The sequence below is a fragment of the Eleutherodactylus coqui genome, chromosome 2 (assembly GCF_035609145.1).
Source record: "Eleutherodactylus coqui strain aEleCoq1 chromosome 2, aEleCoq1.hap1, whole genome shotgun sequence".
In the NCBI taxonomy this organism is placed as follows: domain Eukaryota; kingdom Metazoa; phylum Chordata; class Amphibia; order Anura; family Eleutherodactylidae; genus Eleutherodactylus; species Eleutherodactylus coqui.
Window position 1 is genome coordinate 328,542,874 of NC_089838.1, and position 27,035 is coordinate 328,569,908.

Here is a 27,035-nt window from a genome sequence, read left to right on the forward strand (position 1 = left end):
TTTACATTAATTTTTTCCCTTTATAGGTTTTTAGTGCTTCTTCACTGCCTTCGTTTTAGTAGTTTAATTATAATAATTACCTCATTATGATTTGCCACTTCATCTATTTGCCTCGGTAATAGATTTTCGGTGGCTTCTGTTATATTTGGTGTCTATATAGAAAACCTCTAGGAGGATTGTATTGTTGTTTTTCTCTCCATGTATCTCCCACTATACAGAATACACTGCAGGGAGTTAAGCATTACTTATGTGTTACTACTTCAAAGCCTACACACGATATATCATCTCTCCTAACATCGTTTTCACCTTGAGACCCCGGAACTCCAACAATCAAAGAATCAAATCTGGAGAAACAAGTTTTTCTTTTCTGTATTTTATTATAATAAACATAAAATAGTAGAAAAACTTAATTACTTGTAGTGTGCGTGGTCATCAATAACGGGAAGTAACAGGACAACCAAGTTTTGTTTTAGGCTACATTTACACGCCGTCTTCACCCCTATTTGGAGGGTTCCATCCCAGGACTCCTGCTGGATAGACAACAACAGCATCCAGACAGAAGTATGATGGCTGTATAGTCTGGTGGTAGTAAAATAGAGACCAAAGCTGCAAACGTTGGCCTCTGTTTTAGCAGGTTTCTGTATATATCACGCATTATGGGGAGGAGCGGACTCTTAGCCCCCTTCTGTATATATCACCCTGCAGGAGGAGGAGCAGACTCATAGCCCCCTTCTGTATATATCACCCTGCAGGAGGAGGAGCAGACTCATAGCCCCCTTCTGTATATATCACCCTGCAGGAGGAGGAGCAGACTCATAGCTCCCCTCTGTATACATCACCCTGCAGGAGGAGGAACAGACTCATAGCTCCTTTCTGTATATATCATCCTGCAGGAGGCGGGGCAGACTCATAGCTCCCTTTTGTATATATCACCCTGCAGGGGGAGGGGCAGACTCATAGCTCCCTTCTGTATATATCACCCTGCAGGAGGAGGGGCAGACTCATAGCTCCCCTCTGTATATATCACCCTGCAGGGGGAGGATCAGACTCATAGCCGCCTTCTGTAAATATCACCCTGCAGGAGGAGGAGCAGACTCATAGCTCCCTTCCGTATATATCACCCTGCAGGAGGAGGGGCAGACTCATAGCTCCCTTCTGTATATATCACCCTGCAGGAGGAGGAGCAGACTCATAGCTCCCTTCTGTATATATCACCCTGCAGGAGGAGGGGCAGACTCATAGCTCCCTTCTGTTTGTAACATTCTCTATGGAGAAGAACAAACGTATTATTTGCCTTACTTTTGGTACCCTGTAATATAATGTACCCGTAACTGGTTTTTCTGTTGCTATAATAGTCCTTTGGCAGTTTGCAGGGTGGTCTACAATCTGATAATACCAAGAAATGTGGCTTGACTGCTGATGTCCAGACTGGCATTTATCCGCGGTATTACCAGGGTGATAGTTTGTCCCTTGTGCAGCCGGAAAACACCTAAGAGAAAGCAAAATACAAATCTCAGACATCATCTACACATACTTATAAGACATTGAACGTTTGTCTTGGCTATGTCTATCCTCCAAACCTTTTCTATAAGCATAGCAGTGAGGGGGGTCCCACATTTACAGTACAAAAAAACAAAATCAGAATGGTGTAGTCCTTTGTTTGATACTTTATGGAAGTTATTGCTGGGAAATAAGGAAACGGGAAAGGAAAAGCATTGATACCTTTGAACTTTTACAGTCGTCAAATACTTGGATGTCAAGCCAAACAAGTGAATCCATAACCAAGTCCAACTTCTTGAATAAGACTGAAGACATGGCCTAAAAGTCAGCCAAGCCCACCAATTTGGATGGGAATCGGCTAATTGTCTTGTGTCACTTGGGCCTCCCAACTCTATCAGCTGCAGATATGGAAGGGATTTGAACATGCCTGAATCTTTGATTGCCCTGTGTTCATGTTGATGGTTGAGTCGGAAGAAATAGTAGTCAGCTGACAGTGATTTTTTTATGTGTATGGCCATCTTAAGACTTTATCTTATTCTGGGCATGTAATGCTCTTTTGAAAACACATGCTTGGAAGAGTTAGAGGAAGAACATACCAGACACAATCATTTTAGAGATCAAGAACCCACCACAAAGAAGCCTAGAGACCCCAACAACAAAACTCTGATAAAAAGAAAGTTTCTTGAAGTCAGTTACATCATTATACTTATAAGAGCGTGATTGTTCCCAGCAAGAGAAACCACGTAATCTTGTAGATATGATACATTTTAATGGTGAAGAAAAATACATGATGTAATAGCGAGCTTGCGAACCTCTCGGGTTCTTCGTCAGGCTAAAATGGAATAGATCTGAAGAGGCATGAATATTTATACATACTTATAACATACAAGATAAGAATAGTATGCCACACCATCTTACACCATCATTGTAATATGATGTCTTACCCGACGTGTAGCAAGTGTTAAATGCAAGACTTTTCTCCCCCGGCATACTCTGAATGCATCTGAGAAGGATATCACTCTTTTCCGAGTCTCCATCTGTCTTTCGTATTATTATTTGACCCATGGTGTACGTCGTATCCTTGTAAAACACCTAGGAGAGGTGCAAGAGATAGAAAACATTGGCTTGGAGAGGAAAAGATGAAAATGGATTATGCCAAGAGATGGAACTGGTAATATCATACCTGGCTGTAAATTAGGTATATCCCAGAGTGCTTCACCTGAACACTTTTGCCTTCAACCTGCAGAGATTTCCCCTCCTGTAAGAACACGTCCCAAGAGATTTCTGTACAATCCTGGAAGTCTAAGGTAACAGAAGAAGGGAGAGATTTGAAGAAGTTTCAGAAAACATTCATTAGTGAGAGCCTATGTTTTAAGACAGTGGTAAACAGTCATTAACTGTTCCAAAACTATGGCTCCCTACCAAAAGCTGTCAAAGCATGCTCGAAGTTGTAGTTGGAAAATGACTGGTTGGAAACCCCTGCGTACAAAGGACATCATCTACTATGTGTGGCAATGCAAACAGAAGATCTCTGACCAAGATTCATGTAAAACCTTCCACTTGAAGCATGAATTCACAAACTGAAGCTATATCTTATTTTGGGCATACCGTGAGAAGATCTCATTTATCGGAAAAGATAAGCGTGAAAGGAAGAGTTGAAGAAGAAGCAAGATGACAGATGAAGACAATCGTAGAACCATAAGAAGTCTCAAAATCCAACTGAAAGACAGAACATTCTGGAGAAGATTCTTCTGTATGGATGTAAAATGAACAGCCCACTCAGTGATTTCTATGTTACTCTCTAGTTAATCGATGGGGTCTCAAGGGGACTATGTGCATATGTTTTTACAGTAAACTATGCAGGGTTTGCGACATCTAGAAGGGAGCACATATTTAAAGTATCATAGGAAACTCTCACCATTGGAATATATCGACTTTGGCACCAGGTGAAGCACACAACGATTTCCTGAAAGACATAGCACAGTATAGTGTAACAATGCAGAATTTTTTTTTTTTCAATTCTTTTTCAACTGTTTGATTTAGGGGTATGAGGGCAAATGCACCAAGATTAGATTTTCACTGTGGACTATTAGTTGACTGAACACTTGGAATCAAAATTATTCAATTGCCATTGCAAATTAGGTTTATTTGCCATATTTACAAACTTTCAGCTGTTTGCAAAAAAAACCCAAAAACAATTAAACAAGATTAATTTAAATAGCTCAGCTCAACTAATATAACATGTTCACATTCACCACAAAATGCCACTTTTCATTACTACTACAATAGTCCCAAATTTATTCAACCTCCTGAATGGGATCCCTCATAAGAGCACACTTTTTGCAAATTAGGTGTTCTCAATCACACCTGATGCAACTAATAAGGGTATCATTAGTTGTATCAGGTGTGCTTGAGATAAAACATCAAATACCTGTGACGTTTGATTGCATATTAGCCATATTTTGAAGTTAAGAGCGCGGTCCAAAAAGTTAAGAGAAGAGATCATTGCCTTGTGAAAACAAGGGAAAGGATATAAAAATATAGAAAAGGCACTGGATGGTCTGAAATTATAGTTTGACAGTTCAAAATTGAAGGTACACTGACAACACTGCCTGGACATGGCAGAAAAGGTGGTCAAAAACTCTCCTGTGACTGCAAAAGACCAGCAGCAAGATTTGGTGGCAGCAGGGAGTGAGGTTTCCATCTGCATAGTAAGGGTCATACTAAATGTCTCCATGCCTGAACTCCCAGACATATACATCCAGCTCTATGCACTCATAAACACAAGAAAAGACGGCTCAAATATGCTTAAAACCATATAACTAAGCCACAGAAGGTTTGAGTTTCTGTTCTGTGGAGCGATGAAACAATACTGGAACTTTTCAGGCCTAGAGATCAGCGCTATGTCCAGAGGATGAAGAATGAAGTATACACTGGATGGACCCCCTTGCCTACAGTGAAGCATGACGGTGACTTGGTGATGCTCTGGGGTTGCAATGGAAACCTGCAGAATGTAGAGGGAACGATGGATTCAATCAAGTTTCGGGAAATCCTAGGAGAAAACCTCATGCCTTCTGTGAGGGAGCTGAAGCTTTTGCGTTATTGGACCTTCCAACAGGACAGTTCTCCCAAGCAGACCTCAAAGCCCACCAAGGCTTGGTTTGAACAGAAGTCCTGGAAGACTCTCTGGAGTGAAAATCTTTGCTGGGGTATGAAGAAGGCGGCTCCAGCACTCGAACCCCAGAATATTAGTGACCTGGAGGCCATTGCCCATGAGTAACGCGGTAAGACTCTTCAGAAACACTGTCCGAATCTGCTGTCTGGTTATGCATCACGTCTGCAGCAGGTCAAAACAGCAAAAGGTGCTCCATTCTGTCATCCTTTTAGTGACATGTTGTTTGTGTTAGTGGTAAAATGTTCATCAATACATTTTGTCTATATCAATAAAAATCTAAATTTACTGAAAACTGGAAAAATTCACAATTTTCAAACTTGAGTTTTTTTCCTTGTCAGGGCTCAGTCAGACGGGCGTTTTTTTTTTTTTTGCAATTTTTTTTTGCGCAAAATGCATGCATGAAAAAATTTGCATGACTGAAGCATGCGTCATGCAGGAAAAAAAACGCACAGTTCCGCTGTGTTTTAAAGAACAATAGCAGGCAATGGCAAGTCCTGTGTTTTTGAGAAAATTCTTTGCGAACGCAGATAGCCGTGTGTTAAAATACGGTGTACTATAATTTGCGTCACAGACTTTTGTGCACATGTAAAAATCGGACATGTGACCGCTGCCATTGAAAAGCATTGGTTCTAATGGATGCGAATCACAAACGCAGGAAAAATGTGCAAAAAACAAACGCCCGTCTGACTGAGCGCTAAGTGTTTTTTATTAGGACTCCCCAAAGTATAGAAATCTACTGTAATTTTTCACATTTACCAGCAAATTTCAAAGGGTGATTTTTCTAAAGGACCAATTACATTCTGACGTGGATTTTAAAGGGGTTGTCCCGCGAAACAAAGTTGGGGTATACACTTCTGTATGGCCATATTAATGCACTTTGTAATGTACATTGTGCATTAATTATGAGCCATACAGAAGTTATTCACTTACCTGTTCCGTTTTTTGGCGTCCCCGTCTCCATGGTGCCGTCTAATTTTCAGCGTCTAATCGCCCGATTAGACGCGCTTGCGCAGTCCGGTCTTCTCCGTGTTGAATGGGGCTGCTCGTGCTGGAGAGCTGCTCCTCGTAGCTCCGCCCCGTCACGTGTGCCGATTCCAGCCAATCAGGAGGCTGGAATCGGCAATGGACCGCACAGAAGACCTGCGGTCCACCAAAGGGTGAAGATCCCGGCGGCCATCTTCGCAAGGTAAGTAAGAAGTCACCGGAGCGCGGGGATTCGGGTAAGTACTATCCGGTTTTTTTTTTCAACACATGCATCGGGTTTGTCTCGCGCCGAACGGGGGGGCTATTGAAAAAAAAAAAAACCTGTTTCGGCGCGGGACAACCCCTTTAAGAGCCTGCATATGAGGAAACCTCCATAAATTACACAGTTCTAAAACTGCACCCCTCAAAGTATTTAAAATGGCATTTGGGAAGTTTATTAACCCTTCCGATTTTTCACAGGAATTTAAGAAAAATGCATAAAAAATTAGAACAGTTCCATTTATTTTTTTTTGCAGATTTTTGATTTAAAACCATTCTTCCTACAACCCTGCAGAAGTTACAGAGAAACAAAACTCAGAATGTATCACCCAGATTCTGCAGTTTTTAGAAATACCCGATATGTGGAAGTAAACTGCTATTTGGGCACACGGCCGGGCTCAGAAGGAGGAGCGCTATTTGGCCTATTTGTGTTTTCAGCCCCTGAGGTACCAGTACATTTAAAACCCCAAGACCTGAGCCAATTTCGGAAACTACACCCCTCAGGTGATTCATCAAGGGGTGTAGTGAGCATTTTGACCCCCCAGGTGTTTTGTGGATTTTTAACATTTTTTTTATTTGAAAACAAAAAATTCCAATTTTCCAGTAATATGGAGATTTAGCCCCAGATTTTTAATTTTTGTCAGGGGCAAAAAATAAAAATAAAAATCGCCTCATCATGTAACATAGAAACATAGTATGTTAGGCTGAAAGAAGACAATGCCCATCTAGTTCAGCCTGTTTCTATTCCCCCCTTGTAGGTCCAGAGACTCCAATGACACAGAAGCCAATTTAGCCTATTTGGGGGAAAAAATTATTTGGACCAACGTTTGATAGTTCCTCCCTGACTCCAAGACCCGGATCAACAACCCCGCTGGTCACCAAATGTCTATATCCTGTAATATCATAGTGCTCTGAAATGTGTTACCCAATGTCTCCCAAGCATGGAAAAGCCCAATATGTGGACTTAAACTGCTGTTTGGGCACATGACGGGGCCCAGAAGGAAACGAGCGGCGTGTGGCTTTAAGTATACCCAGTCCATCTGGGTAAATCATACAACGGTTCAACGCAATAATAGAATTACAGTTCCCAGGAAATGCAGCATATTGTGAAGTAATCTTTTATGCACAATGGGTTGTGTGGGGTGTCACAGTGATAAATGGTGCCCCTCCTTATCCATCATTTATAACAAACTCTGCAACTTTTTTTGCGCCCTTCCCTTCTTACCAGTGGAGGGAATCTCACTAGAAAAATGGTTCCCTGGTACACTATGTGTGGCCCCACTTCCAGGAGTACTGGGCTCCCCCTTCCTTGTCCCCAAATATTAGGGTCTTGATGATCTCCTCATGAAATTCAAGAAAAGTGCCCCTCTGGCATGTAGGCATTATACAGTGCCACCTGTATGATGTGCAGAGCCAGTTTTTTTATACCACACACTTATTTTTGGCATGCCATTGTACGGGGTGTGGTAAAAAATATCAGTGCTCTAGTAGCCCCTAATGCTCAGCTTCTTTACTAGCCCTATACATAATTTTTTTATTTTTGATGCATCCACAGGGTGCATTTGTGGGGTTTGAAAAACTGGAGTTGGGGTTTTCTCGGATGAAATTATGGGCATATAAAATAGTTTGGGTATAAACAGTCAATAAAATAATCCTAAAAAATAAGACCTTTATAAAATCCAACCCTATGAGCCCTGCTGTATTAAATTGTATCCCTGAGATCCCAGTTAAGTTAAAGGTCTGGGGTCTGAAATTTTCTGGGGTAATCCACTGAACATGAGATGAATCGGGGTCCTCTGAAGTGGCAGTCCTTGGATGCCTTATCGAGAGTGATAATAATAATCTTTATTTGTATAGCGCCAACATATTCCGCAGCGCTTACATAGACAGGGGGGATACAGAAAGACAAAAGTACAGACATTACAGAACCACGGTTACATAGTAATCAGTTGATGGAAACAATAGGGGTGAGGGTCCTGCTCCAACGAGCTTACATACTACAAGCATTGGGGTGATACAGAAGGTAAAGGGCTGGAGATGTGCACGGTATGGCGGGGTGGAGAGTGGGGGGTGATATACACATAGACAATGGGCAGACATTTAGCCGTGTGACGGCAGGATCAGTATGACTGCAGGAGCGGTTTATGATGGCTAGCAGGGATTGCAGTCAGTAGGTCAGGGAGCATGTTATCAGGCGGAGTACAGAGGGGTTTGTTTAGGGAATCGGTATGCCTCCCTGAAGAGGTGCATTTTTAGAGCACGCCTGAAGTTCTGCGAGTCCTGGATTGCCCGGGTAGCCTTTGGTAGTGCGTTCCAGAGGACCGGTGCTGCTCTGGAGAAGTCTTGGAGGCGGGAGTGAGAAGTTCGAATTAAAGGGGCGCTCAGTCTGGTTTCATTAGCAGAGCGGAGAGCCCGGGCTGGTTGATGGATTGAGATGAGGGAGGCGATATAGGGGGGCGCTGCGCTGTGGAGGGCTTTGTGGATGAAGGTAGTGAGTTTAAATTGAATTCTGTATTTAACGGGCAGCCAGTGCAGTGACCGGCACAGGGCAGAGGCGTCCGAGTAGCGGCTGGACAGAAGATGAGCCTGGCTGCCGCATTCAGGATGGATTGGAGAGGGTAGAGTCTGGTGCAGGGGAGGCCGATCAGCAACGAGTTGCAATAATCAAGCCGAGAGTGGATGAGAGTAACAGTGAGCGTTTTTAGCGTGTCCACAGTGAGAAAAGAGTGGAGTACAGGGGGTTCAGACACACTTGATGATGATGAAGAGGATAACGCCAGAAAAGTGGGGTCATCCTCACTAGCTGAATCTGACAGAATTATTGCGCAAGCCTCCTCCACATTAAACCTCCTGCGAGCCATACTATAGATTTATAAATTTATTATGCACCTAAAAAAAGCACAAAAAAGCCTTTTTATTGGGTGGATGACCTTAGGATACTGGGTGATCACTAGGATGGGTGACTACGGGACGGCATCAGGTACATGAACTTTTGGTGTTTATGGATGTCCGAAGAAAGGAAGTTCGGGCGCATTGAATTTCATTGCCAGATCCTTTTCCCCCCAGAGCTGTCTGGCTGTGACTTTCTCCATTATCCCTGATGAAAGCACATGAATGCCAAGGACTCGTGTGTATGGAGCTGCTGGGAGAAATAGCTGCCGGATCAACGAGTGTTCACCCTACAACTATTGAATGTCTACGGGCACACTGAAGATCACCCGAGCTGGCCAGACCTGATAGATAAAGATCATCTGGAACTGCTTATTTCAGCAGGATTGACCATCGGTTTTGCGTCAGTGGCATCAACCCAACAGTTATCCACTATGAACGGTCAGGGAGAGAAGAGAATGCTTAGAGGTGTCTGGCAGCAACTTATCTCCATATTGACATAGCCATGGCCTATCCAACCATGCATGTTTATGGGTAATTTGAAAAAGATTATGGCTGCAAACAAGCCTTTTGTCAACAGCTATCTCGTGTGTGCCGGCTAAAGTATGGCAGATGTTTACTTAGAAGGACCGTTGTTCCTTAAAAAAATTGAAGTTTAATTGGAAGCGCATTTCTGTGGCACAATGCACTTTAGGTTGCAGTAAACACCGCTCCATCTGCAGGATGACATTTGATCTCTCTGCTATGTGAGTTGTCAAGCACTTGGTAGCATTCTCCCAGTCACGTTCAGTCCATGAGATCTTTGTGTAACTTGGCATCGTAACACGGAAACTTCTCATGTGCTGAAGTGATGGCTTACCAGCGGACTGTCTCTAGAACAATGCTCATTACTTTCTTTGAGCGGACAATGTAATTTTAAGTCATCATTGCACAATATTTTATGTGTGCCAAGGGGAAGGATGAAGTGCTAACAAAAAATGTTGAGCCGTGAACAATGGGATCACGAGGAAGAGCATGGGCAGAAGGCAAAACATCTTCCCCGTCAACTCACCAGCGTGTCTCCGTTTCTTGATCCCTTGGACGTCTCTCTTCTGCCGTGAGCAGAGCTGAGTTTCACAGAACTTTCTGACCTGTAATGCAAAGGCAACAGTTAATCACTTTTGACATTGCTATGCTGGTCAACCGGTCAGTCAGAACGTTTTTTAAGCCGACAACTAGCAGTATCAGCCTCTTTATTAGCAGACAAGCACAAAAGGTAAAAGCCATAAGATCTTACCAAGATCGGCCAATGTTCTTATGTGTAAGAGAGGCCTTTGTATTCTCCCATTATAGGGTAAAGAGATGGATTTCAACATTTGGTCCCACAGAAAATAAGTAACTACCAATGGTGGCTGGACTTATTCCCCATCATCCCATTGAAGCAAACTTGTACACTTGGCCTAAGTAAGAGTTTACGGTACAGCCAGGTGAAACAGCTGCCAACAGATGAGCATTTGGCACTCAGCCAATCTCATGTTTTGCCAGCTTTAGCCTCTAAGGTGACATTAAGAGTGGACAATAGCCAAGTACCACCTGTGGAGCTTATCACGGGAGGAAAAGGTGCAGTGTATTTGTTTCACCTGAGGATGGAATGGCAAAGAGTTCTGACAGACCTTGTATGTCTTCATAAATGTTAGACAAAACTCAACCAAGACCATCAATTTTGGCAGGATAGGCCAACGAACAAATGTAATTTGATGCCAGGAGACTTCTCATTGATGGTAGATGTTGGGAGATAGAAAGGTTATGCACAGTGGCATGCTACCAATGTAAAAAAGACCATGCATATGCTATGGGGTCCATGGGATAGAAGGCCCCAGAGCCGATTGGCCCCACCCACTGTCCCACCACTGACTCACCTCCTGCTTCCCTTAAAGTCTCCAGCTAGCATTTAAGTTACCCAGAGACTTAGAGACCTAGGGGAAATAGAGACAGGAGATACCAGCACTATTGGGGGAGCAGTAGGGGGATGCCAGCATTATGAGGGGAGAGCAACTTTATGTGGGGCAGCAGAAGGAATGTTAGCACTATTAGGGAAGTGAGAGGTTCATTGGGGGTAACAGTAAGATGGAGTGAGAGTGCAGAGATGTGTTTTCATGGCGATCTGGACCCAGATAAAGAATGGAAATGGACATCACCAATCAAAGGAGACATCACCTGTGATCACTGGAGGTAACAACACTGTAAACGCTATCACTGTATAGAGTTGGTATCTATTATATGGTGGCCGCATTATTTAGAGGTATCCTAGAGCTGTGTCATTGTATCTCAGCCTGCCACATTATAGATCAGCTGCCTCTAACATAATTGTTTTTTGGGTAGGAGCACAATTTTGAGGGCTTGATTTCTGCGTATGCTGCTGGTTGTGCGTAGTAGATTTCTGGTGGGAGATATGCTAAGAGTGAATCAGTCTATTCTCTCCTTTCAGAAGAGACTACAAAGGATTGTGACGTTTCCCATAGACCTAAGACTGTCGTATAATCTATAAGGATCTAACATCGACGGGCGGCTCTACCACTCGCTACCGTGTACTTTCAGTTTTTACGTTCTAGACCATTTTCATAACATGAACGAGCGTGACAGGTGGATTTTTTTGGTCGTTGAATGCGGTGTTTTGGTCTAGGGTGTTTTTCTATGTTCTGTTGAAAGAAGAGTGATTGGAACAAGTGGTAGCCAATCAAAGGAAAGCTCTGAGGAGAGTAGTGAGGGACATTTATGAAAGCCTTTACACCACTTTGTGCCGTAAAAAGAGTTGCAAATATTTGTGCAGTCGGGTATTCCTGCAAAAATTTGCGACTTTCTAGCTTTCTACATCAGCCCCACCACTTTTTTGAAAAGTGGGCAGAGCTTTCAGGAGAGGGCGTGGTTGGCCCAGACCAACTGTTTTATGTGTAATTTAGGTCAAAAACTGGCCTAACTTATACCAGATATGTACACCAAGTCTGACCTGGCATACATTTCTGAGAAGGTGCATGGAGCTACCGGGGTTTCGCTGAATGCATGAAGAGGCCTACGTCTCTTCATGTATTCAGCGAGTCGGGGGAAATCATACTAAGCCCAGCGTCACAAATGCAAGGATTAGTAAATTTCCTCCAGTGTCTTGAACCAATGACTTGTCATTAAGGATGAGCGAGTATACTCGCTAAGGCACTACTCGTTCGAGCAATGTGCCTTAGACGAGTATCTCCCTGCTCGTCCATAAAGATTCGGGGACCGCCGCGGCTGACAGGTGAGTCGCGGCGGGGAGCGGGGGAGAGCGGGCGGGAAAGAGGGAGAGAGAGATCTCCCCTCCGTTCTCCCCCGCTCTCCCCCGCAGCGGCTCCCGAATCTTTAAGGACGAGCAGGGAGATACTCGGCTAAGGCACATTACTCGAACGAATAGTGCCTTAGCGATTATACTCGCTCATCCTTACTTGTCATGGATGACGGTAATTTTTCAATGGTACTCTTTAATGTACTGAAAAACTTTTAATAATTTCGAAGTGAAGTGGGAAAACACCACAATTCCACCATCTTTGGAGGTGTCTTGCTTTTACCGTGAACACACTATGGCAAAACTAACATGACTTTATCCTACGGGTCATTAGGATTACAACGATACCCAATTCATAGAGTTTTTTTTCTTTCTTTTGACGTACTTCTAAAAAATAAAATACAATTCTTTTCTGCCGCCATCTACTGACCGCCAAACCTTTTTTATTTTTTCATCAACATAGTTGTGTGAGGGCTCATTTTTTGCGCGATGGCCTGTTGTTTCCATTGGTACCATTTTCGAGTACATATAACTTTTTGATCACTTTCTATTCAATTTTTCCTTGGAGAATGGGTGACCAAAAAAGTGCAATTCTGGAGTCATGCATTTTTTTTCTGACAATGTTCACTATGCGCGATAAATAATGCGTTACTTTGATAAATCAGACCTTTGTAGATGCAGCGATACCAAATGTGTTTTTTTGCTTTGATTTTTTTATAAATATGTAGAGAGGTTTTTTTTTTTTACTTTTTAATACTTTATTGTAACAATTAATTAAACTTTTTAAGCTCATTTTTAGGGCCCATTTACACTGGACGATTATTGCTAAAACTTCGCCCATCGGTGATCGTTTTAGCAATAATCGGTGCGTGTAAATGGTCTCTTTTCGCTGATCATTAAAATCAAGTGAGCTTGATTTTAGCAATCAGTGCTAAATAGCTGTTAGCATTGTTTCCTCAGTGGAGAACAAAGGATCGGAGCTCAGCTAATAGCCTTGGGCTATTAGCATGCTCTCAGTGAAGGCTTCATTTACATACATAATTGGCATTTAATGAGCTGAGAAGCTACTTAAATACCAATTATTTTTTAAGCAAAATAATCGCTCGAAGCTGTCGCTTAAACTGTAGTTTGAGCGATCTTTGAGCGATTATCTGCTCGTGTAAATGGGCCTTTACACTTCCTTTTAGTCCCCTTAGGGAACTTCAAGTTACGGTCAAGGATAGGCCATCAATATCACAAGGTTGGATAACTTCATGAATACATTATATTAAACAGTAATGATAATTGTAAACATTTTTCACTTAATAAAAATGATTGATTTAAGTTTATTTTTGCATATTTTTTATTACCATTTACTAACTTTATTAAGTTTTTAACATTTTATTTTTGTTGCACTGGGAAGGCCTTTCATGTTGTAATTATTATTATGTAATTACGTCCCTTTACTGCCATCATTTATTTAATATGTACTGGCATTTGTTAAGACTTGTCTACAGGACTGCTCTGCTCTGGGGACCATCGTTAAAGGGGGTTGTGCCACAATAGACTTATCACCTGTTCACAGATAAGGTGATAAAATGCATCAGTGGGAGGGTCTCGCTTCTGATGAGACCCCCACTGATTCGGAGGATGGGGGTCTGGTGCCTCCTCTTCTCACTGCAGACTCACTGTGCCCCCTGCAGTGATGAGGAGACTGCTGAAGATAGCTGAACGCTTGCACTCGTCTATTTCCGCCTGCCCCATTGAAATTAATGGAGTAGCAACTGCACATGTGCGACCGCCACTCCACTCAATCTGACAACACTGCAGGTGGGTGCAGAGAGCCCACAGTAAGGAGAACAAGGTGACACTATGAGTAGATGATGAGAGTCTACTGTGGTTCAACCTCTTTAAGGGCTACAACTATATGAAGTCAAGCAATGTTGGGGATCACAGTAGGGAGACAAACAGAACCCCTTTTCTTAGTCTGCGCTATGGTCTAGGGGTGTAACTAAAACTTTCTGGGCTTCGTAGCAAATTTCCACCCTAAAGAAGCTCACACCAGTCCAGAAAGCCGTAGCAAAATTCTTTCCAGAGATACACAATTGCCACATTCGTATTTTGTCTGAGAACATGACAATGCTAGCATAGCCGAATCGTTATGGGGTCACCAGATCCAGTCTCTTGATAAAGAAAGCCCAACAGTCTTTTAGAACACCTTGTAGGGGACAGGGCAACCCAAAAGCCGACTTTCTAAAGGCCCATTTACACTAGACGATTATCGCTAAAAACTTGCTAATCGGCGATCATTTTAGCGATAATCGGTGCGTGTAAATGGGCGCGGGGCACCCGCATGTCGGGCACTTTTTGGTGATCGTTAAAATCAAGCTAACTTGATTTTAACAATCCCTTTTATCAGTCGTTCCCCAGTGGGGGGGAGGTGGGGTGCTGATAGCATTGTTTTACCCCCCAACCCCCCTCCCCCCCCCCCGGAGAACAAAGGATCTGAGCGCAGATAATAGCCTTGGGCTATTAGCTGCTTTCAGTGAAGGCTTCATTTACATAGATAATTGGTATTTAAGTAGCTGAGAAGCTACTTCAATGCCAATTATTTTTTATGCAAAATAATGGCTCAAACTGTCCTTTGAGTGATCTTTGAGGGGTTATCTGCTCTGCTAACTTAAATGGGCCTTAAGTCATCACAGGTTAGACAAGGCAGAGTAGGGGTTATTGGCTTAGGAAGCCTTTGTCAAGATTGTCAGTCTTTGGGGCTGTGCAGTGATAGATTTGGTCTCTACCGAGCAGAACAGGAAAGTTAAAAAAATGTACTCCTACAACCCCAAAGACTCTGCTTTTGCGGTAGATGCCCTCCTTCTCCAAATAGATGTGGTTTGCTTTCCTGTTTCTATATCCATTCTCAAAATCAGGGAGGACAAGGCCAGAGTTATTCTTTTGCTCAGAAAGGCTTGGTTCACATGATTGAGCATCATGTTGCCAAATGACCCGTGGTGTTGGCCGAGACTTTGAATCTGTTGTCCTAGAGCTTAGTTCTATACCCCCAGGTCAAAAACTTGTTCAGGACAACATGGGACTTGATCGAAGTTTAGTGCTAAGGTAGGGTCTTTCTGAGAAGTTGACAAACACTCTTCTGAAAAGTACAAAGAGAAAGAATAAGTTATAGAATTTACCATAAAGTTTCGAACACCTGGCTTCACCATTTAGTGTTAGACCCCTTTCCATTTTCTGAAGTTCCACTTCCTTGGGTTTTGAAATTCTTGCAATGAGTTTTATTAAAATGGTCTTAGTCTAATCACTTTTCAGGTACAGTTTCTGCTCGAGGGGCTGTTTTTTATACCAATGTTACAAAACAAGCATGGATAGGGAGTTTTCTTAGATCCATCCCCAGATCCTTTTTATCTAGTAATTTTAAAGTTCCTCCAAAGGATGTTAGTCTTGTGCTAGATACACTTGTCTCAACACCCTTAGAATTGTTAGACACAGGTTCCATTAGAATTTCTACCCAAACAATCGATTTTTCTGGTGGCTGTCACCTCAGCCTGAAGGACAGCCTAATTGTAGGCTTTGTTTGTTTAAAAGGACCTGTCAAGTTGTAAAGTCTGTGCCACCCTGTTAACGCTATCCCTGTTTTTTTTTCATACTTGCCTCCATTCACCCAAGCCGGCTCTTCTGTCTTTAAACCCATTTCCCAGAGCGGTCAGTGTGCCAAGTCAGCAGTCCCCACCTCTCACTGTCAGAGGGTGACATCGGACTGTCAATCAAGTCTGATGTCACCTATTGACAGTGAGCTGCAACGACTGACCTCTTGACATATTGGCAGTGCCAGGAACCTAAGAAGATCCCGTATTGGCGTGAATGAAGGTGAATTTGAAAAAACATGGGGATAGAGTAAGCCCGGTTTCGCATCTGCGGTGGAACATCAATTCAAAGGTTTCGTCCCAGATCCGGCACAAAATACCGAAAGAAATAGCTCTGCATGCAGTACTTGTTCTTTATGTAAACTGCTGGGCAAACTGGACGGACCCCATTATACTCTAGGACACCCATTTGGGGCTGTTCGGTTCTGTCATAAGATGGAATTGTTTGGCCTGGGGATTCCTCTTTCCTGCTTCCTGAATGGAGCAGGAAAACAGGTCCACACCGCAGATGTGAAAGTTGCCTAAGCGGGGCTGTGGCTGCAGAGCTTTGTAAGCAGCCCTGCTGACTTTGCACCATGATAGGTCTTCTTTAAAACCTCCAAATACCAACATTCTGGAACATTAGAGGGGTTATCCAAACTGCTTTAACCTTTCACCTCAAGGTTGTCTCCCGCTTTCATAAATCCTTATTGCCATCTTTCTTGATAATCCTAGAACTAAGGAGAAATATCTTGGTTGTCTGGACATCAGCAGATTCCTGGTTCGGTACATTGTAGCTAGTAAGGGATTAAGAAATCCTTTCATTCTGTAGAGTTCCAGGAGCCAATCAAAGACAACGATGCAAGCAAGCATATGATAACTAGATAAAACAGGCCATTTGCATGCCTTGTGAGTCAGTTCGAGAGTCTGTTTCTGCTGGCTTTAGGATTCATTCTATCAGAACCTTGGACTCAAAGGCCAGCAGCCAAGCTTCAGTTGAGGCAGTTTTCAACCCTTTCCAATCCACTGTCTGACGTCTGAAGACATTCTGATTGAAGGCTGTACAGCTCTGATGTCGAAAGACGTCCGGCAGAGTATTCTTACTGTATATTACTGGCCGCTCTTTTGTTGGGGGCCTCTCCAGCATCTCCCATACCGCAGTACTGGCTCTAGCCAGCAGATGGCGCCATTGTATAATGGCAGAAAGAGAAAGCCCCCTAGTAAACCCTGAATCCAAAATTGGACTGCAAAGGGTTAATGCAGCCCCTTGGTCGTCCTCCTTATACTTTCTTCTGCCGCTACAGGCTAAACTTGCTATCTGTATCTGACATTTCCTTTGGAAGGAAAGTGTTGCAAGCAGTGGTCCCACCCTAAGGATATCGCCTGTTTTCTCTCTTGATGCTATCAAGGGTGAAGGGGAAAATGATAAATACAATCCCCAGTAATTAAACTTTCCGGAATTCATAACGGCACCCCGCATTCCCTCCCTATTTTTTTTCTCACTTGGACGAGGGATGTGAATAAAATAATATTTCAGTTGTTAACCTGGATTCCTCTTTTGCTCCGTAACCACCGAGGCAGCGTAGGAGGTTCTACCTTTTTATAACTGCTGGCTTCCTGTCCTGGGGGTAGACGCTATCCTGGCGCTGTCTGGGAAAATCACATTACTGGCGAGAGTGATTATCATTTTTGGATTTCTTCCATAGTTCTAAATTGTGCCATTTAAAAATAGACCTTTTGCCACAAAACGCACGCCATCCTGCAGCTGCTTGGTGGGGAAAACGAAAGTTACAACTCTTGGAGTGCGGTGACACAAAAATTCCACAGCCCTTAAAGGGATTTCTTGAAATCTCATTCACATTGCCTGTAGTGTAACATGCTATGGATTTTCCAATTCAGCTGCTGAAAATCTGCAGTGTTTCTGCAACATGTGAACATACCGTTAGTCTGGGTTCACACGGGTGGATTTGCTGCGGAAATTCCGTCCGGAATTTAGCCGCGGCAAATCTCGGTGTTAGCTAGCCATGTGGACGAGATTTCTCAGAAATCTCGTCCACACGGAACGGCGAATCCGCTGCGGCAAAGCAGGCAGAAGCCGGCGCTGCGGTCCGGATTCCCCGGCCGCAGCATGTTCATTTTTTTTCTTCTTCCGCTGCATCCGCGCTCTCCTCTATGGGAGCACCGGCCGCAGCAGAAGAGCGAGCAGCCAGGCAGCTTCAAAACCAGCGGCTAAGTGCTGCAGGTTCTGAAGCAGCACTTCTCCGGGCGGAAATCTTGCGGTTTTTCGCAGCGGCCACACCGCAAGATTTCCGCCGGGATTCCGATGTGTGTGAACCCAGCCTTAATGAGGCTGCACAACCGATACAAACCCTTTCAGAAAGCAGAACAGCGGATCACCCTAGGTCCTGCTCTCAGGGGAGAGGTGCTGTCAACCAGACATTTTGGAAATGTAGCATTACACGACGACCATTCCGATAGATGGTCGTCCTGTAATACAATAATGGCATGAAGTTCAGTAGAGCTTCTTTCTGTTCTAGCTTAGGGTATATGAACAGGGGTTGTGTTCCTGGCATGACTCCAAGGGAGTTGACAAGTTCAGAAAACCTGTCAGGATCAATGGATGTAGATTCATTGAGCCACAGACTGGTTTAGTTTTTGGCCAAGTCCTGAGCTGGCACCTGAGGACCCCCGGTCTTCACTCTTTAACTCCACCGGTTGGGATATAAGCTACTGCGGAGTCCTGGAGCTGTTATTCAGGAAGTGGTGCCAGTACTGACTGTGGCAGTTGAAGCTACTATAGACCTACACACAGTACCTCAGGGTGTGAACAGGAGCATAGTCAGACAATCATTGTCAGGGCAGGCGGCACAGTTCAGGATGAGGAACAAAGCCAGAGATTGGTCACAGTATGGTAATTCAGGCCAGAGGTGAGGAGTCAGACGGTGGACAGAAGCATAGTCACAGTACCAAGCCAATGTTGGGAGAAGAGAGAGGAGCGCAGTCGGATTAGCTAAATGTTAGGAGTCAAACTTGAAAACGCACCTCGAGCGCACAGACCAAAAGGGCCTCGATGCTCCATAGTGTGAGGATGCCTGACATATCTACGGAACACTGGGGAATTGTAGGGACAATATTGAAAGTTATATGATGGCTCTTTAAGAACATAGCCGAGTACATGCGCCCTTTGGGTTGCATCTACAGCCAGTTCAGATGCTGTGAAGCAGCATCTGCAAGAAGGAGGAACAGAGTGCATGCCGCGGCCACCGAGAGAGGTGAGTTGGTAGCCGCAGCTGCATATTGTAACAGAAGCCCTTTTCATGCACGCTATTCTTCCTTTCTTGACTAGAGTTGTTACACACCTTATGACCAATGATGTGAATGTATGTTTATATAATGTGTGTCACCTGATGCGGTGAGAGTATGGAACATGCAAACCAACTCCAATCTATACTTGCCGGGTGCTGGCTGTGGAAAACAGTTGAAACGCACCCGCAATGGCCGTGATCTGCTATAACTCTGATTGTGACAGCTTAACCACTTAGATGCCATGGTCATTGCTGACTGTGGCATCTAAGCTGCTGGACATTGGTTCCTTCCATCACTCCACGTGCGATGCGATAACTGGGTGCTGATGGGTTGCAATGACAACTTGGAATCTAGTGAAGGCTCCCAGGGCTGCCATGTATTTAAGCCTGTTAAGCCCCTCTGGCAGGACGAATAGGTTAACATTGCCAGGTACAATATACTGCAATACAATATGATCAAGCGATTGCATGTTCAAACACCCTAGTGGCACAGAAAAAAAAATGTTTCATGAAATTGAAAAAAAAAAAAAAAAAAAAAGAATTAAAAGTTTAACAAACCGCCCTTTACTCATTTCTCACATAAAAACTCTAACAATGAAAAAACCTTATTGGCGCATTGTACCAGTCTGAACAATTCAAATATTAACTTATTCATCCTAAACAGTGAGAGGTGTAAAAATTGCAGTTTGTTTTAGTCACCCTACCTGCAAAAACATAGAATTAAAAATTACATGTACCCAAAATGTCATCTACAAAAACTGCAGCTCCTTCAGCAAAGAACAAGCCCTCCCATCACTGCATCAACAGAAAAGTATAACAGGGCTGGCTGTCAGAATATTGCCACAAAAAGCACGTTTTCTTTCTTAATTAAAAAAGTTTTTTTAAATTTTTTTAATTAGTAAAACATGCAGTGAAACAAATATTGTGCCGACAATAATATTAACGTCATTTTCACTGCATCGTTAATGCCATAGAAATGAAACCTAAAAAATACCGGCACAATTATGTTTTTATTCCATTTCGCCCCACTTTCTCAAACTTTTTCAATACGTCATATGGTACAATAAACGGTACCATAAAGAAATGACCCACCTAGTAAAAGCCTTCCTGCTATGGTTCTTCAAGGGTGGATTTGAAAAAAAAATGAAACATGTTGGAGTCCTTAATGAGTTAAATATTTTATTATTTAAATTTCATGCTGCCATATACTAAAATTATGAAATAACCCATTCTAATTAGATGTAAATGTATTCTTCGTACATCTGGATTAGATATTTATATTAAATAGGGATTTTTTTTATTTACAGAAACTCCACTTGTTACATTTTATTTAATTACTTTTGTTTTTACTGTCATTTTTATAAATGTTTTTATGAATTACATCAAACATTTAGTAATTAATATTTTAATACATTCTTGTTTTAGTGTTTTTAGAAATATGAATGTTTTTTATTCTATTACATTGTTGTATTTGTTTTAATATATCATTATTGTTTTTGGAGTTTTTGCAGTTATTATATTCCATTCATTTTCTATCTACATCTAGTAATTATTTCATCATTTAATATATTATTAGAATTATTATTATTGTTGCTGCTCTTGTCATTTATAATTCTATCGCAGTAGTTTCCTACCTTCCCCATACCACATATACATCATCCCTATAATTGTCGGCTGCACCCCCTTCTGTCATCGTATTTAATGAAGGCTTTGTCCTTACAAAGTTCCCCTGACCGCCCTGATTTATTTTCTTTCTTTTTAATGAATTAATTCTCTTGTAATCTTTATAGTCTGCTCCCGTTTAGTGAACACAAGTTAATATTTGCTCAGGATGACCTATTAAACATAAACAGATTACATTACAGCCAGACTGAGGTGATATTAGATAATGAGGACATACCATGCATAACGTTTACCGAACTAAATTAAAATACTTAGAGGCACAGAAACACCTGCCTGTCAAGCCAGGGGGCGCTGAGCCACCTCTAATATACATCATCCACTGCTGCTGAGCCACCTCTAATATACATCATCCAATGCTGCTGAGCCACCTCTAGTATACATCATCCAATGCTGCTGAGCCACCCCAATATACATCACCCACTGCTGCTGAGCCACCTCTAGTATACATCATCCAATGCTGCTGAGCCACCCCAATATACATCACCCACTGCTGCTGAGCCACCTCTAGTATACATCATCCACTGCTGCTGAGCCACCTCTAATATACATCATCCAATGCTGCTGAGCCACCTCTAGTATACATCATCCAATGCTGCTGAGCCACCTCTAGTATACATCATCCAATGCTGCTGAGCCACCTCTAGTATACATCATCCACTGCTGCTGAGCCACCTCTAGTATACATCATCCAATGCTGCTGAGCCACCTCTAGTATACATCATCCAATGCTGCTGAGCCACCTCTAATATACATCATCCACTGCTGCTGATCCACCTCTAATATACATCATCCAACGCTGCTGAGCCACCTCTAGTATACATCATCCACTGCTGCTGAGCCACCTCTAATATACATCATCCAATGCTGCTGATCCACCTCTAGTATACATCATCCAATGCTGCTGATCCACCTCTAGTATACATCATCCAATGCTGCTGATCCACCTCTAGTATACATCATCCACTACTGCTGAGCCACCCCCAATATACATCATCCAATGCTGCTGAGCCACCCCCAATATACATCATCCACTACTGCTGAGCCACCTCTAATATACATCATCCACTGCTGCTGAGCCACCTCTAGTATACATCATCCACTGCTGCTGCAATATGCTGTATCCTGTGCTTCATAGAGCTCTCCTAAATAGCTAACAGGTATACAAGGTATCAAGCCAGTCACTGCCGCAGACTAATGACTCTGCCTAAATAATAAAGGGAATTTGCTTTTCATGGACATTACAGGTACACAGAAAACCAATGTTATTGTTATTCAAAGTGGATACGAATTCCTCAAAAGTGCCCCATCTCCATCCCATATGATAAGCTCGTCATCGAAGAACCCGCCCCAGAACAGTGTGTGACTTGTGTAACGTTCCATCTCATCAGAAAATACCACTGTGGATTCCCACCACCCTAGGAATACATTTGCATAGCCTGGCGCACAGGCCGTGCCCATTGCTGTACCACGCAAAATTAAAAGGCACTGTCAAAACTAAAATAATTGTGTGAGAATGAATAATAATCGTTTTTCCACAAACCTATAGTGAGAGAAGAGAAGGGTCCCATGTGTATAAAAAATGTCTACCAGCTGTTAGGCCCGGTTAGAGCTTAATATTACTGTAGAGACTCTATACATCTATGCCAGCGAGTCATGCGTTACTGCAGACGGGGATATCATGTATCTTAGCTATGGTCTTTCGTATCTTTACAATCGCAGGGAAGTGTGCCGAAAAAGGGGATCAAAACTTTGTCCAAGTAAATGCTTGCATTTTGGGTTAGATTATCGCTCGTTAACTGATACTATTGGTCTGCCTGGGACTGGAATAGTCTTTTTATGCAATTTCGGAATCACATAAAAAGTGGCGATGGAGGGCGAGGGTTATAAGTAAACTTGAACTCATCACTGGATAATAGATTATCGATACATGCTTGTTCTGATGGATTATAACATTCAGTAAGATATTGGGTTATGGGATCATGGGATAATGTCTGATGGACCTGTTTATCCTCAAGGAGTCTCTCTAATATTACTGTACAGTCACGTTGCTCCATGACTACTATGTTCCTGCTTTGTATGAAGGGTTAATTACTATTTTATGATTAGTACACAGTTACTCGAGGGCCGCTTTCTCCTCTTGATTTAAATTAGAATGTATCATACTTTTCTTTGGTTTCTTCACAAATGTCTTTTGTGACCCAAACAAGTAAATTGGTCTAAACTGCTGTTTTGGCTGAAGGTCGGTGTATTTTTGGATTTTGCTTTTAGTCTAGTAAAGGGGGCGTGCTAACTGGTGTGTCTGTCATTTTCCTCTAAGAGGTTTATCAAAGTCTCCAGAGCTGCAAGATCATTCCCCTGGGCATCCTGTTTAGCTGGTATAACATGAAAATGAGCTTTCTTGAGAATACATTGATGTTCTTTACATAATTGAAATGTAAGAATGTGGGAGTAGGAGTAAATGACAGTCCTTTTTTGAGTTCTGATACCTGTGCCTCACTTAACGCCTAAAGAACCAAGCACCGTAAATTTACAGCACCTGGTCCTAAGCTTTAATCCTGGCTGGTGGTAAAAATATGGTACAGAATTAAAGCTCCTGCTCCTGCAATGTAACAGGAGTGGGTCGGATCCATCAACTATAGGGGATGTGGTTGCTCCCGAGCCCAGGACCCTTGGGGGGCCCATAAGGCCTATCCTCTCCATATAATAAGCCTAGTAGTATGAATAAAGCATTACAGTTGAGGGCCCTGTTACAGATTTTACACTGGGGCCCAGAAGCTTTAATTTACTCCTCTGGTTGGGTCCTTGGCTATTAGTCACAGCCAATGAGGAGACGGCAGAAGCCGTTTTTAACAGCGGTTCCGATTTGGAACTGCATCCTCCAACTTCAGGGGCGCTTTTGATGGCTGAGGGGTTGGGGTTCATATTAGCCAACCGATTGTTGATCTGAGTCATGGAAGAGCCAGGTAGGTATCGTCCCTTATCTCTTCACTGCTATTTGGTATCGATATACTTTGCCCTCAAGCTTTATTTAAGTACTGTCTGTCACTGGTAAGTCAAATGGGAGAATCCCTCCCTCATTATATATAAGAGCTATCATGTAGGTGGGCCTCTAATAACCCCTGAGGACACCACTATGTTTGCGAAGCATGTTAAGGGAGGGGGAGGACTATGTTTCTTTTAGCTCAAACACGCAGATCTGGAGATATTGTTTAAGCATAGTATTAGTCTGCAGCAGTGACCTGCGTGATACTATATATATATATCTACCTGCTATCTAGGAGGGCTATATGAAGCACAGTATACAGCAGATAGCAGCAGTGAATGATATATATCACAGGTGGCTAGGTGCTCCCAGGTTGGCTAGGCAGGTCTTTGTATTTGTAATCCCTATGCCTCTTAGTATTTTAATTTAGTTCAATAAAGTTAGACTTTAATAAGGGGCTTCAACCCTTTAGGGAAATTTGGTGTTAATTATTGTTAATACGCCCGGTGTACACCCTTGTGCAGATATAGCATTTACACAGCACAGCAGATCTGGAATCACTCTTACATGCCTGGATCAGCAATATACAACAATTGGCAAAAACAATTCTGAGGACTGGTTAACCATCTAAGTAAGACATCAGGAAGTCCTGCAAGAAGGCACTTACCTCCAACTGGGGCTGCTCTTTACTCTTCTGAAATACAGAAAGCTCTCTCTGCAGGTTTCCGAGATGAATAGACTGGTAGACCAATGCAATTAGGCAAAGGAGGACCCCCAACCATGATCCTGTCCCACCCCACAAGCCCCGCGCCAGGCCTGGAACCACATTAACTGTAACTCCATAAGACATGATGTTCCTTGCAACCAGTAGCAGTGGCAGGAGGTTCTATATAAGGTAGGGCAGCAACAGCGATCCGGAGATTATCGCACCATAATCCAACAATGAAAACTGGTAGAGTTGGTGGTGTAGAACCTTTCCTGGAGAAGACACGAGGTGGGAATGCAAAGAAGTTGGAAAGTGCCTCCAAAAAATTGTGCCGGAGATGATGCAAAACAAGAAACAAAGCCAAACCGAAAGAGGGAAAGTCAGAAACTGAGCAATGAAAATGAAAGTGACTGAAAAGAAAAGGTATTAACTGAAATTGTGGAGTGCGGAGAGAGAATGATGTTCTGGAAAGAGACAGCCCCAGAATGAGGAAGAAAGTCATATAACAGACTGCTATAAACAAGATGCTGAAGAGAGCTGACTTGCCAAACGGTAGTAGCAAGGGATAAGTAGAAGATATTTCATAAGCTTCTATCACCCCCCTCCCTCCAGGAGTTGCTTATAATGTCTCATTAAAGTGATAAGGTCGGGCAAGTCGTTCTCTCTCCTCAATAAATCCATTAAAGTCAAAGAGAGCCACGAGTTAAATGACTCACCAGGAAAATCCTTATATGCAAATCAGGTGATTTTTTTTGTTTCCTGAGAACGGCCAAGTTGAGTTGAAGACATTAGTTCCTGCCAAAAACCCGTCACATGGCTTAAGAAATGAAGCCTTTAGACCTAGTAGACGTAAGAGTATACGTCCATTCAGTGTAGTGTCAGCTCTGCGAACAAGCACCTTACATCTCTCAAACATGAGTAGGACACCAATATCGGTAAGTGACTTTTGCTATGTTTTTAGATTGTTTTACCATAATATTGATTTAACTTTTTAATGTAGGATTGAGCGTTATGTCTTGTTTCGTCTGCCGGGGACTGACTCAGGAACCCAACACACAGTCCGGTACCCACTTGCTATACTATAAAATGATATGGACACAAAGAACAATAACTTGGAACCACATATTAGGTTGATGTTTGGATGAACAGAAACAATAAAAAGCCCTACACTCACCATTCTGATGGCCCCCTTGTGCAGCCCACCACTCTGTTCCCGCCGTTCTGGAAGAGACTGTAGTGGTCACGTGACATTCAAAGCTCATGTGACTGCTCAGCCAATTGCTGGCCTCAGTGGTCATGTGCCATACATGCATAGAGGCCAGTGATTGGCCGAGCAGTCATGGGAGCAATGAACAGCATGTGACCACTGCAGTGTCTTCCTGCGGCAGTGCGCCAGGGGGAGGAGGAGTGGCATTGGAAAGGTAAGTGTAGGTTTTTTTTTTTACTCATTATCTGGTAAATGTTTTTCTACACTTGAAATAGCCCTTTAATGGTGTAATCACAAGAATATACTCTGAGGGTAACTCTTCTTCTCCCAGCCCACCAACACATATACATACAAGGCTAAATGTATGAATTATAGGCTAGGCTGGGAGTTAGAAATCAGATATAGCATGCGTATATTGGGGCCAAGTAGGCGCAGCTCTTATTGTGCTTTAGAAGCTGTAGATGCAATTACTTAATGGGCAATTACTTACCGGCAGCTGCTTTGCTGTAAGGCCTTATCATTCTCCACCTAAGACCAACTTAATGCCCTTTGACATGGGATGATTATTGGGCGCGGAAGCACTTAACGGTCGTCTCACCGTAATCGCTCTTGTGCTTTCATGCAGGAACAGTGATTGCTCAGTGAATGTAGTTGGAGTTGGCCGGAGATCGTTTACAGCTGCCCATCTCCATTCACATTAAAGAGGCTATTGTTCATAGATGAATGACTGCCTGTGTCCATGAACCGAACATTGTTTGATTTGTATGCCTGCTGAAACTGAATGGCGAACAATCAGCGAATGAATTATCATTCATTGTTCAGCAACTTCCATGTCCCATGATTCAGCGAGAATCTGAACGATTTTCAGTCCGTGTGAAAGGGCCTCTAGCCAACTCGGGCAAGATGGGTTACTAACGCTTATATTGACCAGCAGGCCCCTAGCCACCTGGGGTAAGAAGTGTTAATCGTTTATATTGACCAGTGGGCCCCTAGCCACCCGGGGTAAGATGGGTTACTAACGCTTATATGGACCAGCAGGCCCCTAGCCACCTGGGGTAAGATGTGTTAATCGTTTATATTGACCAGCGGGCCCCTAGCCACCCGGGGTAAGATTGGTTACTAACGCTTATATTGACCAGCAGGCCCCTAGCTACCTGGGGTAAGATGGGTTACTCGCTTATATTGACCAGCAGGCCCCTAGCCACCCAGGGTAAGATGGATTACTAAGGCTTATACTGACCAGTGGGCCCCTAGCCACCCAGGGTAAGATGGATTACTAAGGCTTATACTGACCAGCGGGCCCTTAGCCACCCAGGGTAAGATGGGTTACTACCACTTATACTGACCAGCGGGCCCCTAGCCACCCAGAGTAAGATGGGTTACTAACCCTAATATTGACTAGGCCTCCAACAAGGTGTGTTTGGCGTTAGTTCACAAGG

The 27,035-nt window shown here is 43.1% G+C and overlaps 1 protein-coding gene across 1 annotated transcript; it reads right to left on the reverse strand.

Moving 5' to 3' along the window:
• Positions 1 to 405: 405 nt before the first annotated feature.
• On the reverse strand, positions 406 to 24,996 carry TNFSF13 (TNF superfamily member 13). Its single transcript, XM_066593831.1, has 6 exons — positions 24,351 to 24,996; positions 9,858 to 9,936; positions 3,419 to 3,466; positions 2,684 to 2,802; positions 2,445 to 2,592; positions 406 to 1,489 (listed from the first exon to the last, which is right to left on the reverse strand). Exons 1-6 carry the CDS (start codon positions 24,531 to 24,533, stop codon positions 1,380 to 1,382), a joined length of 687 nt encoding a protein of 228 aa, XP_066449928.1. The 5' UTR covers positions 24,534 to 24,996; the 3' UTR covers positions 406 to 1,379.
• Between the last annotated feature and the right edge of the window lie 2,039 nt (positions 24,997 to 27,035).